Source organism: Chlamydotis macqueenii, chromosome 14 (assembly GCF_036417535.1).
Source record: "Chlamydotis macqueenii isolate bChlMac1 chromosome 14, bChlMac1.mat, whole genome shotgun sequence".
In the NCBI taxonomy this organism is placed as follows: domain Eukaryota; kingdom Metazoa; phylum Chordata; class Aves; order Otidiformes; family Otididae; genus Chlamydotis; species Chlamydotis macqueenii.
Window position 1 is genome coordinate 18,844,649 of NC_141569.1, and position 15,451 is coordinate 18,860,099.

The 15,451-nt window shown below is 48.6% G+C and overlaps 1 protein-coding gene across 1 annotated transcript; it reads left to right on the top strand.

Annotated features, from left to right (window-relative positions):
• Nucleotides 1-9,721: 9,721 nt before the first annotated feature.
• Nucleotides 9,722-13,627, top strand: LOC104486829 (uncharacterized). The gene is made up of 5 exons (XM_086759247.1): nucleotides 9,722-9,917; nucleotides 10,004-10,033; nucleotides 10,762-10,890; nucleotides 12,033-12,223; nucleotides 13,552-13,627. The coding sequence occupies exons 1-5, from the start codon at nucleotides 9,765-9,767 to the stop codon at nucleotides 13,625-13,627; spliced, it is 579 nt and encodes a 192-aa protein (XP_086615373.1). The 5' UTR covers nucleotides 9,722-9,764.
• Nucleotides 13,628-15,451: the final 1,824 nt, after the last annotated feature.

Consider the following 15,451-nt stretch of genomic DNA (forward strand, 5'->3'; position numbering starts at 1 on the left):
CGTGGTTTCTGTGTGGTGATGAGTACACACTGACGTGGTGGCGATCCAGATGTTCTCCAGCAAATCCCTCACAGGGAGCGAATTCTGCTCAGAAGGAGCAGTCTCCGTACCATCCCTACACTGGGACTTCTCGCCAGGATTTCTACTCCAGTTATACAGAGCACAGCTCATAAAAACAAAGCCCATCATCTCTCCAGGCTTAGAAAAGTGAAAATTTCTGTTAGTTTTCAGTAATTTTCTGTCATCTTTTCAGTTTCTCAGTTAATTTTCTGTTAAGCTTCCAGTTAATTCCTAATGGGCTGGGCCATTTTCTGCTCATTAATTTAATTCCATGTCTGAGGAGGAGACGGGTATTTTGGAAGGCTCTGCCTGGGAGTGAAATCATATCAGCCATTTACATCTCAGTAGCACAAATCCTCCGCGGATTTTTTTTTGCGGAGGTGGAGTTGGACGGAGGTGCTGCAGCATGAGCCCTGGCTGGAAACTCCCTCCTGCCATCTCAGCATCCCACAGAAGCGATCCCCTCAGTGCAGAACAGAAAAGAAAGGTCAGCGCCGATCCCACCACGGGAGGAGCAGGGTGGTCACAGCGGTTTCATTTCTGAGTGAATATTTACAAATGAGTCAGCGCGCGAGAGACCGACTGATCAGCGTACGTACACGAGCGTACTGCAAGTTCCATCTTCCTTTCTGATTTTATCAGCTTTCTTTCCACCCTGGCTGCAATCTAAGAATGCTTTTGCATGTCATTAGGGGCTATAAAAAGAACGAAGAGAACGAGGTGGAGTCTTAACTTCACCATTCTGTTTTTTCCAGCGGTAAAAGTCCGTGCTGCCCACACCTTTCCCTTCCACCCTCTCTGCAAGGACTCTCATTTCTTTAGCCAGTTTTGAGATAAAAGCAAAATCCCTGATGCTCATCAATAAGTTTAGCTGCAGCCCTAGTTCCTACGGCTTCTTCCAAGGGAAGAAATTCTTCCCTGCGACTGGAACCTGGCTACAGCACATGGTACCAGAAGGCACACTCATCCGCGCCGTACGTGTGATCCAATGCTTCCCGTTAAACCGGGGGCGAGCACTGAGTCGCAGGTGCCATTCTGCTTCCCGGGGTGCATAATGCAAGTTATTGCCAGAAGGGTCCACACATTTCCTCAACTCATCAAAATCAAAAGAAAAACAAGGTTTTCTTAAAAGACACCCACTGTGCACCATGGTGACCAGCGTCCACCATCAGCCAACTGGCTGAACTGGTGCAAATCCCGTGGTGGCACAAGGCAAAGGTGGCATTCCAATGGACACTGGCCCACTGAGGTGACACACAGTGGTCTAACCTCCCCTCCAGAGTAAAACCCATCTGCTGATTGCAGGGAAGCATTGGGAATATCAGGGTGACCCCAGCAAGGCAGGAGAGCTACCCCAGTTCCTGCACCAGCAGAGTCGGGGCACACAGGGAAGGGAGCACGGTCCGCTCGGCACCCGGCTCCCGCTTCCAGGGCGGTTCGTCGAGCTCACACCACCAAGGCTCTGGAATGCCGAGCTGTGGGGAATGGCAGGGAAGACCCCTCACTCACCAGACAATTAGCAAAATGATTGAAAGCGAAGAACCCAACAAGATGGCTCCTCAGGGGAGGGAGGCCCCGGCAGCATCTCCGAGACCTGGTCTGGAGCTACCATGACGGTGGCTTCTGATGTCAATATCACGTAGGGAAAGCACTGGAGTGACAATATGTGAAACGTCACCTCAGGGACAAGTAGGAAAATGCAACAAGAGTGTAGGAAAAGCAGCAGCTGGGCTTTCATCACCTTGGATGGGACACATGTGTGTGACTCAGCTGCCTTCACCTTAGGGGAGAAGGACCACCTCAAACAAAACACTCACTACAGCTATTTGTTTCTTTTTTTAAGGCTAGGAAAACCTAATGCATATTCAAGAACATTAATTAGATAGTAAAACTCCTGTAGTATTGAAATAACAAAATTTAAATGACACCAAAAACATGTAAACAAAAAAAAATCTGAATTTTTGGATGATGAAGCAGCAATGTCCTGCAGAGGGAATCCTGACAGAGTTCTCATTCCTCTCGGTGCAAGTGCGGAGGAGCTGTGCAGCTGGGGAGCGGCCAAGGGCAGTCCCACTCTCCTCTCCAGGAGGCTCTGCGGGGCCGGGGGACCGGGGGGGCCTGCACACCCAGGACCCACCCCAGAGCCCACCCTGAGCTTGAGGAGGAATTGTGCCAGAATCATCATCCTCGGGATGCACCCACATCAGCCAAACTTCCCGCAGAGGAAGTATACGGAGATACCAACCCAATGGCTTCAACCTCGTCAGGAGGGCACAGAAACTGGGCAAATGCTCCTTAAACAGTGGCACCGGAGTGGCCTTTCCACCAAGATGCTGAGCTGCCCCAGCAGCCCTGGGCTGGTCCCTCTCCCTGCCACGCGGCCGGGCTCACATGAACACTGCGAGGTCCCAGAAGGGCTCTCAAATTGGTCATTTATATGTGAGCGTGGCACCGCTGAGTTATTCATGGCATTCCTTCTGACAACCAGACAGAGCAGGGCAGGACCATTAATTAATTGCACCAATCTTTAAACAGTATCGGTTTGTAAAAATGCTTCAGCCTCTGAAATCAGGATGGGCTCAAACATCTGAGTGACGTAGCTCCCACTGACCGTAAGGGGAACCCTTATTTTAGAAACGTGTAGTTTCCTCGATCAGATAAGCGACTAACAGCTTCCACTCTACAGGTGACTGCTCGCCTTCAGTTTGGGGATATTTGTGGTGAGGTATTAATCATTTCCTTGCAACAGAGCAGTATAAAAGGAAGCCAAGGGCCAGCCGTATGCAGACCAAGGAAGGGAACGCAGTGCCTTCGCCGCGATGTTGCGCCTGGTCGGGGTTTTGCTGTCCTGCGGAGCGCTGTGCCTCGCCGTGCCCGTGCCGCCCGCCACGGGAAAGGGGTGCACCGCCAGGTCCCTCATCCGAGAAACCCTCGAGGACATTCGGACACTAGAGTCTAAGGTTCTTCCATTTTCTTTGTACCCCACGTCTGACTTTTTTGCGCCGGTGGAGAACCTGCTAACCTGATTTTTATCAATCTCTTGCAGGACGGCAGAAAAATCATGCCTCTGGTAAGATGACTTTCTGGCTCACATTGCGATGTTGGGTGCTTGTGGTGTGGCTTTTTGAGACGGAAGGGGAGAGCAGCTCTCGCCAAAGCCCGTTCAGGACGTCTGCAAGCTTTTCTGCCCTTAAGCGAGGTCTTAGATGGCAACCGAGTCGTTCATGGGAGGTTGAATGGGTTGGAGGGGCTCCTCAGCATCGCTGCCTTCCTGTGCCTGGGTGCTGTTGAGGAGGGATTAAAAAGCAAAAGGTGCCTGACCCTGACTGGTTTCACCTCCACAGCCTCACTCTGCAGCTTTTGAAGGCAACATCAGCCTTCAGCAGGAGGAAAGCACTGGGTTGCAGGGTTCCCTGCTCTAAGGTGTCCAAAGTTACTGTAAAATGTTGGCTGCAAATTACTGAGCAACAGAAAAGAAAGGAATGACTGAACTTTGTTATTCCAGAACAACATGATGGAGGTGGGAGGGAACATGACCGCCTCTCTGGAAGGAGTTATTGAAGTCCTAAAAAGCAGCAAGAGGCTGGAGGAGAGACAAATAGCCCACAAGCTGGAGAAAATCCAAAAGTCGTGCCTCAGGTGGATGGTACGTTTGGGTTGGACTCTCTGCTCGCTATTTCACGTTGTTTAGAGGGCTGTAAAAGACACCGCGGGGTTTGCCCTGATCGCACAGAGAGCAAGCGCCTGCCTAAAGCAGGCGGCGATGGGGTGGCGGATGGGAGCAGTTGCCAGCCAGCGGCTGTCACTTGGCCACAGCCCCGGTGCCTCCTCTGCTCTGCCCAGCTCCACCCGCCTCTTCCCGATGTCTCCTTGCCCGGAGAAAGTCCATCCTTTGGCAGAGGGGCCCTGGTGCCGATGGAGACCGGAGTCCCCGGCTGCTGCCCCAGCCCCAGCCCGCAGTAGGTACAACGTGGTGTCCTACCCACGGTCTTCCTCAGCGCCATCATGGCCTTAAAATGAATTACTGAGAAAAAAAAAAACACAGGCAGGGAACAGAACGCAACGTCTGTGTCCAGATTCTGTTCTTTTAACTCTTCTCCTTTCTGTCTGCCACCAAGGAAGTGGACCAGAAGCTAGATGAAAATTTCTGCACTGATTTGGAGTGTTTATTAAAGTCCCTGAATCACAAAACCCCTTCAGAGGAATCGGCGTAGTCTTCAGAGACGTTTGAAGCACCCCCGGCCCGGCCTGCTGGGAGACGTGAGCTTTGCGTATCCTCACTTGCCTATCCTTACCCCAAGAAGGCTATTGGGAGCTATTATTTATTCCTATATCTATTCATATTTATTTATTCTATTTATTTGTAGAAATGTCAAGTTATTTATTTTTACAATGAAGAAATGCAATAATTGTTTCCTTTAGGAAGCTGCCATTTAAAGGTGTGTGGGAGGAGCTCTGTGGACGCGGGTTGGGGTTTGCAGCCACACTATTCCTCTAGCACACTATCCCACGCCATGGCCCCACGGCTCTGCCCCACATCGCCCGAGGGCTCTCAAAGCCAGGGCAATGGGGACAGGGGCCATGGGTGCCACCCAGCGCCTTCGCTTCCCTCTCGGTCCTCAGGACCAGCCCTGGGGCCGGGATGCGTGATGGCGGGGTGGCTGCTGGTCTCGGCTTCCCCGAGCCGTACTTTCACCAAGTGCCCCATGGGGCAAACTGCCTAAACCCAACCTGCTGACTACGAGCCAGGGCATACCATATTCCTTTGATTTTCAACCAAATTAAGTCTTCGTACAATGTGCTTGAATGCTGTCTACTCTGGCAATTTCAGCATTTTGTTCCTGCAGCTGAAGTTTCCAGATGCCTTCAGGGCAGTCTGAGATCTCTTTAGGAGCTCAGGGGCATTTTCAGAAGAGAATCTTGTAAAAGGACACGACTATTACATTTTAAATTATGCTTAAGTACTTGTATTAACGGGAGAATATTACTACGCTACAAAGGTGGTGACAATAATTTTAAAATGTGAAAACCCTGAAGTGAAAATTGTGAAAACATGACTGTTCTTACGGTTGTGTGCTCCTGACACATCACTTATGTATTTTTTACAGTTAAATATTTGGGAAACTTGTATGCAAAACTCTATGAAATGTACCCAAACTCTAACCGAATCTATGCAAAATAAATCTCTTGCACAATGATGTTGCTTTTTTTTTTTTTTAATTTGGTGATGGTTTATGGTGATTTAAGCAATATTCTACCTTTAAAAAGTTCGATTGATGGAATCAGGGTCTTCTAGCAGTGGGGGTCTGACAGTTTCAGGGAGGCGTTCTGTTCAGCAATATATCACTTGATTATATCCTGCACAGATGATTGATACCTCTGAGGTCCAGGACCACCTGAGACCATTTGTGTTTTCAAATTCGGGCAAAAGCAGCACTTCAATAGTGAGACAGGAATTTGTTTCTTTCTTTGCTCTCACTTCATGGCGAACATCTCACGGCAGCATCCCCCCTTTCTCACCCGGCTAGATATATGGATTTTGGGAAGGTTTGCCCATAGGGAAGAAAGCAAACATTTAACAACCGGTGATAAAATCCTATTTGGGGCCGGGATGGGGGAGCAGCACCCGCCCACAGCTGCACCTGTGACTCCACGGACCACGGGGGGTGTTGGGCACACACCTTCCCAGGCAAGGGGATTCTCCCATTGGAATCTCACCTTCACCTCCTAGCCCAGCCCGTTGTCTTTGTCTACTTTTGCAGGTATCACTGAGCACCTGGAAAAAAATTTCCCTAAATGCCGTGATTCACGGAGGATGTAGCAGAGAGCAGTGCTTGTGCAAGGCGTGGTGTGCCCGCGGGATCCCCCGGCACCGCGCTGCCTGCGGGAAAGGGCAGGCTGAAGAGGCAGGGAAATCCGTGCTGGGATATACAGGGATTCCTTAAGGCAATTAACACGCTGGAAGAATTAGCTGATATTTAACACCTGGAGAGGAGTTTCTTGCGGGTGGGGGAAGGCAGACACAGTAGTCATTGTATGAACAGGGAGGAGGGGAAAAAAGTGACAGTAGGTTCAGTCACCACCACGCTGCCTACCCAAAATAGTAAAGAACAAAGCATTAACCGATACCTACAAAAATACAGAGAGCATAGAAACGGCGGTTCAACGTTTGTAGTGGCTTCAGGTCAAAGCAGCCCACCCCGGGAGCGGAGGAGGGCGGCGTGGGGTAGATCTGTGCTTTGGGCTGATGCCCACGGCCTCAGAGACCCGGGGGGATGTTCTGGCCCCATCGCCGTGAGCCTGCCATGCACCCTGCTGAAAAACTGGCCCTAAAGGGCAGTGACTGACCGCCGGCTGAAGGGCTGAGAGCTCTTTGGAGAGCGGGATCGCGATCCAACATTCTGCACCCAGAGCCACTCTCTTGTTTGGAATTGGGCGCAAGAGAGAGGAATGGTTACAACTTCCCAAGGAGGAAAGGAACCGCGAGCCTGCGGGATGTGAGGGGAAAGCACGGCAAAGGTGCAGTTTGCTTCCAAAGTAAGTTTTACTTTTGCTAATGTGAATCTTCTGAGAGGGAGACAGCAATGGGCCAGGGCTACCGGGAGATGCTGCGGACTGCTGCTCGTGGTGGGGATGGAAGCCTGGCAAATGTCCCCTTAGAGCAGGCTGAACCCACCATCATCCCTGCCCAGTGCTCGGGGACCGGCCGATACGTGTACCCCCAGACACTGCCTTCCCCGTCGCTTGTTAACACAAATACAAATTAAATTATTATCGCTACAAACCAGGTCATCTGACCCAGGCAGCCCTCGGGCTGGGTAAATCGGGGAGCAGGCAGCTCACCCTGCTCCCGTCACCGCACGCGCTGAGGCGTGCTGAGCGTTGGCAAGCGCTGCTTCTCCGAAAAAACGAGAGAAATTCAGCTCTGCCTGCCGCTAGCGGTGGCTGTTCTCTAGGTGGCAGCCCTCGTCCGCTGTGTGTCCCTCCACTGCCACCCGCCCGCGGGTGAGGAGGAGGAGAGCTGCTGCTTCGCACCTCGCTCGGGCTTTGAACGGACTTTTCGCAGTGTAACTCCAAAGAGCTCGGAAGCGTCAGGAAGGCAAGGGAAGATTTCAGAACGAGCCTGAAGAATGGCTTGTGTGCCTCAGGATCACCTGCAGCACCCAGCTCAGCCAACCGATAAAGGCACCCCCTCTGTGCACAAACTCCTAGTCTTTTATGTTCGTTATTTTTCTATATTTTGGGGAATTTTGTGTGCTTACTCCCTCTGCCAACAGTCTTGGAAACTCTACAGCTGGTTACAAACGTGAGCAGTCCTGTGTATAATACCATTGTTACAAAACAGCTTTTTGTTACCAAAATGCTGTCAATGAAAAGGGTTTAATAAGCTACAGCAGGCTCTTCCTTCTCATTACAGAAGATGTTAAAAGCAGAACAGCACGGCTGCAGCCATATCAGGGCCAAGGCCCCTCGGAAGCTGCTGGGTGGGAGCAGGAGGAGCCAGCGCGCAGGGAGAGGACGTGGTACCCACACCCAGCGTCGCTGAAAGATGCACCCTGGACGCAGCCCAGGGACCTGCTTTCTCTGAGCTGCAGCCTATTGAGGGCATCGCGCCCCTTCTCTCCAGCGGTTTTGAAGCTCTCTGACATTAAGCCACGGTGTGTTTTCCGAGTGGGTGAGCGTTAAATGAAGCAACATTGCTGTGAATGGTATCGGGTGTGAAAATCCTTCAATAAATGGATTTAGTAGGTGTCGGCGTTTGCCTAGCAGGTTAGAACGAGCAGCCTACATAGTGCTTTCCATCTGGTGGACGTGGTTATTGAATCCTCATACAGAATAAGATGACAAGCCATCCAGAGAGAAGTGCGAGAAGGAAAAGGAGACAGAGTCCTGCCCTCTCCCACCTCCAGAGCTGAGGAGCAGCTGTGGTACCAGGAGATGCTGAAGTTCACGTAGGAGAAAGCAGAGAGGTGTCTCTGTTGGGTTTTTTACATCGTTCAATGTGCCGATTTAGCACATTTAACTGTTCATTTTAGTGACTCGTTTTAATCAGCTCTACCTGAGGTTGTTGGCTGAAAAGAGCTTGCAGATGCCAAATGCTACTTGGTGTGCTGACAGCTTGGTTGGGAAATGAGGGGGCCTGGACAGCAGAGAACCAAGAGCAGTTTGGTACTAAAATTTTGCCCTTTGAGGGAACAATTCAGGCCTTTCGAGAGGCGAACCAAAGCAGGGCTGGAAAGCACAGCCACAACAATCCTTTCCCACGTGGCTGTTGCTGCAAGAACCTCTCAGACAGCGCTGGGAAAGGTCAATACCTGCTCTGCAAAGTAGAGAAGTTAAACGTACATAGAATAACACTGCTGTGGTTAACATGCAGACTCGTATTTTCTAGTAGGGACAACCCAAAACATATGTAGACAGAGAACTTCAAACATCATCCAGTCTCAAATTTTCATTTAGAAGACAATCCAAAGTGAAGAGTACCCCTAACTCAACGCAAAGATCTCCCTAATCAAACCTGGTGAAACCCATCCGCCGCTTCAGCACTTTGTCAGACAGTTCCTACAAAATACCCTATCTAAAAATCAAATACAGATTTGGAATAGAAACCGGACCTTATGGGAAATACCTAGGGCAGACCCTCGGCTGGCAGCCGGCAGCAGGGACGTTAGCAAAGCTCTGCGCTGCTCTGCCTCAGCTGAGCCCCTGGCCCTTCCCTCACCCTCTCCATCCAGCCCTTGCCAAGCGTGTTTCCTCCAGCGCTGTAGGAAGGTTTCTGTACGGGGCTCCGCGGGCGTCCGAGCTGCGGTGGAGCAGGCAGGACGGCGAGGTGGCACAGGCGTCCCCGGGCAGGTGACAAAACATCCCGCGAGGCTGCCAGGTGCCTGACGATGAGGAATTTCCCTTTCCTTGGTGGCCAGGAGCAATTCCTCGGTGGCCAGGAGCAATTCCTCAAATTCCCCACTGCGAGCTCCCCTGACCACACTTATTTTATTAACTGAAATATTAATTGCCACCCATCATGGAACAAGTTAGACTTTTTTTTTCCCTCTAGAGCTGCACTATCTTAGCGGTGCGTGAGCCCTGGCTCTGCAATCACTCTGGCGATTTCACTCTTCAAACACAGATTTCCCTAGAAGTGAACTCCCTCCCACACTTACTCCGCTCTCAGGTTATTGCAGCGGGGAGCGCCCCAGTCCTCCGAAAGCCGGGGAAAACCTGCACAACGCTCCGCTCTTGCTTCAGCCCTTCTCCCTCTGGAGTTCCCACATCCATGCAACAGCAATAATTTACAGCCACATAGGATGTAGCCTCATCTGATGGGAAACAATCGCCCTCATGGCTGTATTACAAGCAGAATAATTTCCTCAGCTATTAATACGTTCTCCTTTGACGAGGTCTCATACACCGGTCGTGCCCTTGCACACCGCTCTTGCTTGCACCGAAGCGTTGCTCTGGAGATGGGGGTTTTAGGAAGCTTACCAGATCTTTAATCAGAAGCATTTCTCAAGTCAGATATGCTGCAAATTCAACTGCTCTTTCCTATTTTAATGATTTATGAACGAGATAAGATAGTAATCACATCTTGCACTCACTCAGCTTCGCTATATAAGCGAGCTCAGCATCTATCAAGAGTGGTGAGCTTCAATTCAAAGCCGATTTCGGATAAAACGGGTCGGGCTCCCAAATACACCACCTTCAAAATGTATCTTCACTTGTTCCTGCTACTGTTTGGTTCTGGGGCAGCCGCTTACTTCATCCCTCTGAAGGAAACGTCGCATCTGCAGAACGAGACTAAATACTCAATAATCAATGAAATACTTTGCTTACTCAAAGCTGAAAATGCGACGATAAATGTAAATAATTTTCCACTTTCCCTGCCCCAGATTTGCTTTTTGAGACAGTTTCAAATTTGTAACTAAGAGATCTGTGTCGTTTTCAGGGGGAGTTCTCCAGACCGCTTCACATAAAGGTAAGAAGCTGTTCTTTATTATTCTATTATTATCATTTGGAGTCTCCAAAGACGTCTCTGGCAGAGGGCTGAGGATGTTTGAAGGCAAGATGTAAAGTGCCAGCTGAGGTGGGATTGCCGGCCGGGCCGGGGGGATCTGCAGGGCTGCTCGTTCCTGCCCGCTCAGAGGCAACCGTGCTCCTCTTGCTGGCCCCAAATCCCAGCACAACATCGTCTTTTTACAAGATTCTGTGAATGTGGCTAGTAACCCATTCTCATTGCTAGCAAAGAGAGATAGTATGCCCTACCTCCGTTTTTATCGGTTCTTTTAAATGCTTTTCTAGAGAAATTTCTGTTAGTGATGGTAACGCCTGGTCTCCAAATGACTGGCAGTGTAAGGAAAAACGGTTAAAGCAGCTCTCTAAGCATCCTACAGCCAAGGCAAAGAAAAAAAAAAAAATCACGCTCCAATTTAGGTGGAATTGAATCAAATTCCCAATGTTGTCTCCATTGATGGAAACCAGACTGTTTCTATGGCAAAGTTTCCCGATATAATAGTTATGAGGACGGCACTTAAAACATGACTTCTTAAAAGACGGCATGAAAAGGAAATCAGATAAAAGATGTTAAGATTTCCAGAGAAAAATAACAGTTCGCATCTTCAATACGATTTATCAATGGTTCTTTTCATAAAGAAAAGTTTTCTGGTTGCAAACTAGAACACTCTTTATTCTCCCTTTTTCTCCTAGAGCCAAGCCTGTGCACATAACAACACCGAAAAATTCATTCACGAGCTCGAAAAGATATCCACACGGAAGTGTATTAAGATAGTTGAAAAAGACATGAAAAGGCTGGAAGAAAAGTGCCCCATTTTGAAGGTTAGCTTTTACTATTTATTTGCTTTGAGTTTCAAATATTTTTCTTGTAGTTATCCATTTATCCTTTTTTTTTTTTTACCTGGTGATTTTGTTCAAACACCTGGTAGCTCGCTCGGACAGTGGCTGGAAAGCCACAGCCCCTTCTCCGGCCAGGCAGTGCTGCACCCGTGCCTTCACCTTTATTTTGGCACAGGATGGAGGATAAAGCATGATTCTTTAACTGAATCTATAGATACGCTGAAAAAACACCAGCAGCTGTCCTCGCGATTTCAAAGAAACTACCAAGCTTCCCCAAAAGTTAATTTCCCTGACGGAATTAAAGAAACATCAGTGGAAGTTGTTCAGCCAGGCTTCACCTTCACTTCTCACTCACTTTTTGGTAAACTCTGATTCAAAGTTTTGAGATTTTTTTTTAGCAAATCAGTTATTCCTCCTTTTTCATTTTGGACCAGCTGCAGCCTCAAGGAAAGATATCAATGTTTGTTTATCATGCAGAATTCATTCTAATATGGGCTATATTAATACAATCCATTTAGACCTGCAGTAATGAAGATAATTTATTAGGTGCAATCAATACTGAGCTGTACAGCTTGGCCTTCAGGAAGAACAGGGCAATTAATAGCAGAAAAGATACAGACCAGGAATAGTACAGAGAAAGGAATCTGCCTTTTGGATACGAAAGAGAAAGAAAATAAGGGACAGAAGACAGGGTTTGCATGCATTCTGCCCGTGGCTGTGCTTGCAGCAACGACTGCGCTTAGGCATTTCCCTGAGCAGAGAAGCAGGATTTAGGGAAAAAAAAAAAAACCAGCTTTGCATCAATTTGCTCATTACTGCAGGCTGCAGAAGCAGCCGTGTCTTGACCTACCACCTAACCGAATGCAGGCTGAGCTCCACACGGCTGCAATTACCCCCAAAAAAACCTCAGAAAAATCTGCAGTCCTGTGAAAGTCAAGACAAACAGCAAGGTTTTATTTGACTCATGACTTGCAAGAATTGTGTGAAACGGTTTGGGGCTGGTGAAGGGCAGCCAGCTGGCTTCATCCTCCATCCCAGTGAGCTGAGGAAGCCACGGAGAACACACAGCATTTGGGTGGAATTCCTCCACAGCTCGTGCATCAGTATCCGCTCTTTTCCCTTAGAAATCTTCATCCAGCGACGAAAAATGCTTGGAGGTGGCAACAACAAGCTTCTTAAAATTTAAAGAGAGTCTGGAAGAATTCTTGAACTGGGTCAACCACAAGCAGGGGTGCAGCAACATGACGAGAAGCGAGTCGGGTTTGTATCTGGACGGCAAATGCAACTGCGCTGACCTGTGGAGCGAGGGCTCGCTGTAGGGAAGGGCAGCCGGGAGGCTGGGGGGAGCGGGGGGAAGAAACCGCTATTACCAGTCAGAATCTCTGCTAAGTGCTAACGCAAGCAGCTGAGTTGATTAAAACTGTACACAGCAATTAAAACTGTACACAGCCATTAAAATCTGTGTAACAAGCACGGCCAAGTATCGTTGTTTATATCACACGCTGTTGTTGGACGTGAAACGTCACTATGTCACCAGAGATACGTAGAGGGGCTTGAAGTTCACGAGGCTTTTGCACAAAGGGACACAACCCACAGACCATGACACCATCGAAACGCTTCGGGTCAGGGGCCAGGAAAGAGTTCCTGCAGGTGGGAGGCTCGAGAGCCGGGATGTTCAGCGGGGATTGACGGGACCCAGCACAGCCCCCAGGGAGAAAAGAGACCTGACACCCACTGTTCATTCCACCTGCTTTAACCCCTCAGCACTAAAATCCTTGCTTTTAATTCCTACTGGTTTACGATCAGCTTTAACACAAATCTGACACCAAATCGATCTTGAGGTTTCACGTGCCTGCTACTTCAGTCGCAGTACCTTCTCCCAGCATAAATTCAAAGCACAGGCTATTTGTTATCAATTTTTTTTTTCAGTATACAGCATTTATACAGTCTATGGCTAGATCCAGACCATAATATTCCTTGCATCAGACCTCGCACGGCTCTGGGTAAATCAGTGCAGACCAGGCGCCAGACGCTGGTTTTCTGATACGTATTGGCATCTTTGCAAAACAGGCAAGTCTTACGCAGAGACACGAAAGGTAAAAAGTTTTTAAAAATATGCAGACTATCGCAAAGTATTGGTAAAAAGCAATTCTGGTCACAGCAATACCAGTGCTCCCAGTCTGCAATAACAATACAAGATACGGGATACAGGAAGTGCTGGATGGCGGGTCTCCAAGGGTTGCTTGCCCAACACCTGTTCCTGTGTGTACAGGCAGCAGTGGGATTTGCAGGAACCACAGACTCCAAGGGTTTTGTCCCCAAGACTTAGAGAAGATGGGGGAACCCAGATTGCTGACGTCTCCAGATACAGATAGAAATATAGTCTGCTATAAAAGTCAGCCGAAAGACGACTGGCATGTACCCTAACAAATCCAGCTTCCATCCATGGAAAATCTGTCGTTCTTCTAAGCCCAGCAAAAAGCTGAGACAAAAATTTGAGACTACAATGATAAAATATGACAAAGTCATCAGATGGTCTTCTAACTCAGAAATATCGCAGATATCTGTTTGCGAGATAAAGCTTATAGTGGTGCTTCGACCTTCGCTGACGCTGAACGCGCTTCACCCCTCTTGTACTCCCAGCCGACCCAACGTCTGCGGGTTTTGGACGAGGATCTGTGTTGAAGTCACTAACAATCATGGAAATGACTTGGCGTGAAAGAAGCATTTATCACACGTGTAAAACCAGATATCCCTACACACACAGACCTGAAGGTTGGCACCACCACCCACCGAGCCTTAACTGCTCACCAACGCCCAGCCTAGAGCGGGATGCCAGACCTGATTGTTGCAGCTGACTAAAAGGTGGTCAAAGAGAGAAAGAGACACAGCATTTATAAGTCACATGGAGAAAAGACCTGTTCAGTCCAAACACAAGTAGTTTCCTAGCGTGCTCAGAAGGCCCCAAACCGTCAGGCACCTCCAGGTTAAAACAGCGGTGGAGACGGGGCGGTATGGGTTCAGCTGCCTGCATCCTTCTGCACACCATGCAAGGTGAGTGCCCTGCAAAAACCCACATCACAGCCGTCTCTGAAAACTGAAATGAAACTACAAATTGAGCAAGATCAAAGCCCATGAAAACAGTCGGAGTACCACCATGATTTGAACCATAGCAGGGTTCTGAGGTGCCATATTCCAACAACCAGCTAAAGGATGAGGTTTTGTGGTTGTGCATGAAAGAACGGGACCTGAAACAAACCTGCTTAATAATTCACAGCACATACAGTAAATGCAACCAACTAGTAACCTTCCACTCGGAGCAGCTGCTGAGTAATACCGGAATTCGCTCACACGCTCGGCTCCACCTCACCTTCCAGAAGACTTTAAAAGTGGCTTGTTTTAAGCCTGATGCTTTTTAAACTGGATGTCTCCCAATGTGTCTCATCCTTGAAGCCACTGTTCATTGTCACTTATCTGTGATTTTACCTTAGTCCCAGGGTTTTACCCGAGGGGCTGCAGCTCCCTCGCCTGCCCAGCCCAGCCGTTTCAAAGAACAATTCCATTTAAAAAATGGAAAGCAATTGAAGAGCACTTAGTTTAGCTCCACAAACCCTAGAGATGAGCAGGAGTGCTGCTGTCCAATTCTATGAGAAAAAGTAGATCAAATCCCTCAAACACTGATCCGTATTAGCAGGATCTCACAAAACCAGAGACAACCACACCAGTCAGTGTATGAACTGGGGTGGTGGACAGAAGAGTAATGTTATCATCAGAAAAACATTTATTCTGCAGGCGTCCATGATTTTAAGGAGTTCTTAGTGGAAAATATCTTTTTGTTACCTCCTGCAGTTAGTTTTGCTGAGATAAGTTTGAGTTTTTCTGCAGAGCACCCAGCACCAGCACCTCCTCCAAGGTATTTGTTTTAATGTCATTCCATTTAACTGCCAAAATTCTGAACACGACACTTGCGTTTACCTCAGAAATGGTGATGTCCCATTGACTTGATCAGAAAGTCCTGTAGCACCCCCAGAGTGTTTCATATTTGGTTTAAGTTCATAAAGAGGGGGGAAAAAAAGAAAAAACCCCAACCACCCACTCTCAACTCCTACTAAACCCACTCCTAACTCTAGGTCACTACCCCTGTGGAGGCAGTGACTTTCCAATACATCTACTTGCAGCCCTTGTACCACGCCAACGCAGAAAAGGGAGCCAACTCAGAACTAAATCTTGACCATTCAAATAGGTAGGTAGGGGCATTTTCCTCACCAACTCTATGAACACATTTATTCTGAATTTATGGCATTTCCCACACGTATTTCCTGTACACACACACACTGCCCTTTCCCAGCAGCGAGTAGGGACAGGCCACCGCTGCCAGCACTGCCACAACCTAAGTAACTCCAGATCACGATAGTCCACGTTTGTCCACCCAGTCCTCTTCCCCAATGATCTCAGATTATTTGTGAAAAATTCTCTTTCTTTCTCAGAAGTGGGCCTTGGTTTTGCTCTTGGACCACCATGGCTACAAGGTGCAGAAAAGTGC

What these genes read in the sequence shown, in the direction of transcription:
- LOC104486829 (XM_086759247.1), top strand. Translation starts at nt 9,765, where the DNA reads ATGTATCTTCACTTGTTCCTGCTACTGTTTGGTTCTGGGGCAGCCGCT. An exon ending in AAAAGTGCCCCATTTTGAAG is followed by an intron (nt 10,891 to 12,032) that starts GTTAGCTTTTAC and finishes CTTTTCCCTTAG; the next exon opens with AAATCTTCATCCAGCGACGA. An exon ending in CTGTGGAGCGAGGGCTCGCT is followed by an intron (nt 12,224 to 13,551) that starts GTAGGGAAGGGC and finishes TTGTACTCCCAG; the next exon opens with CCGACCCAACGTCTGCGGGT.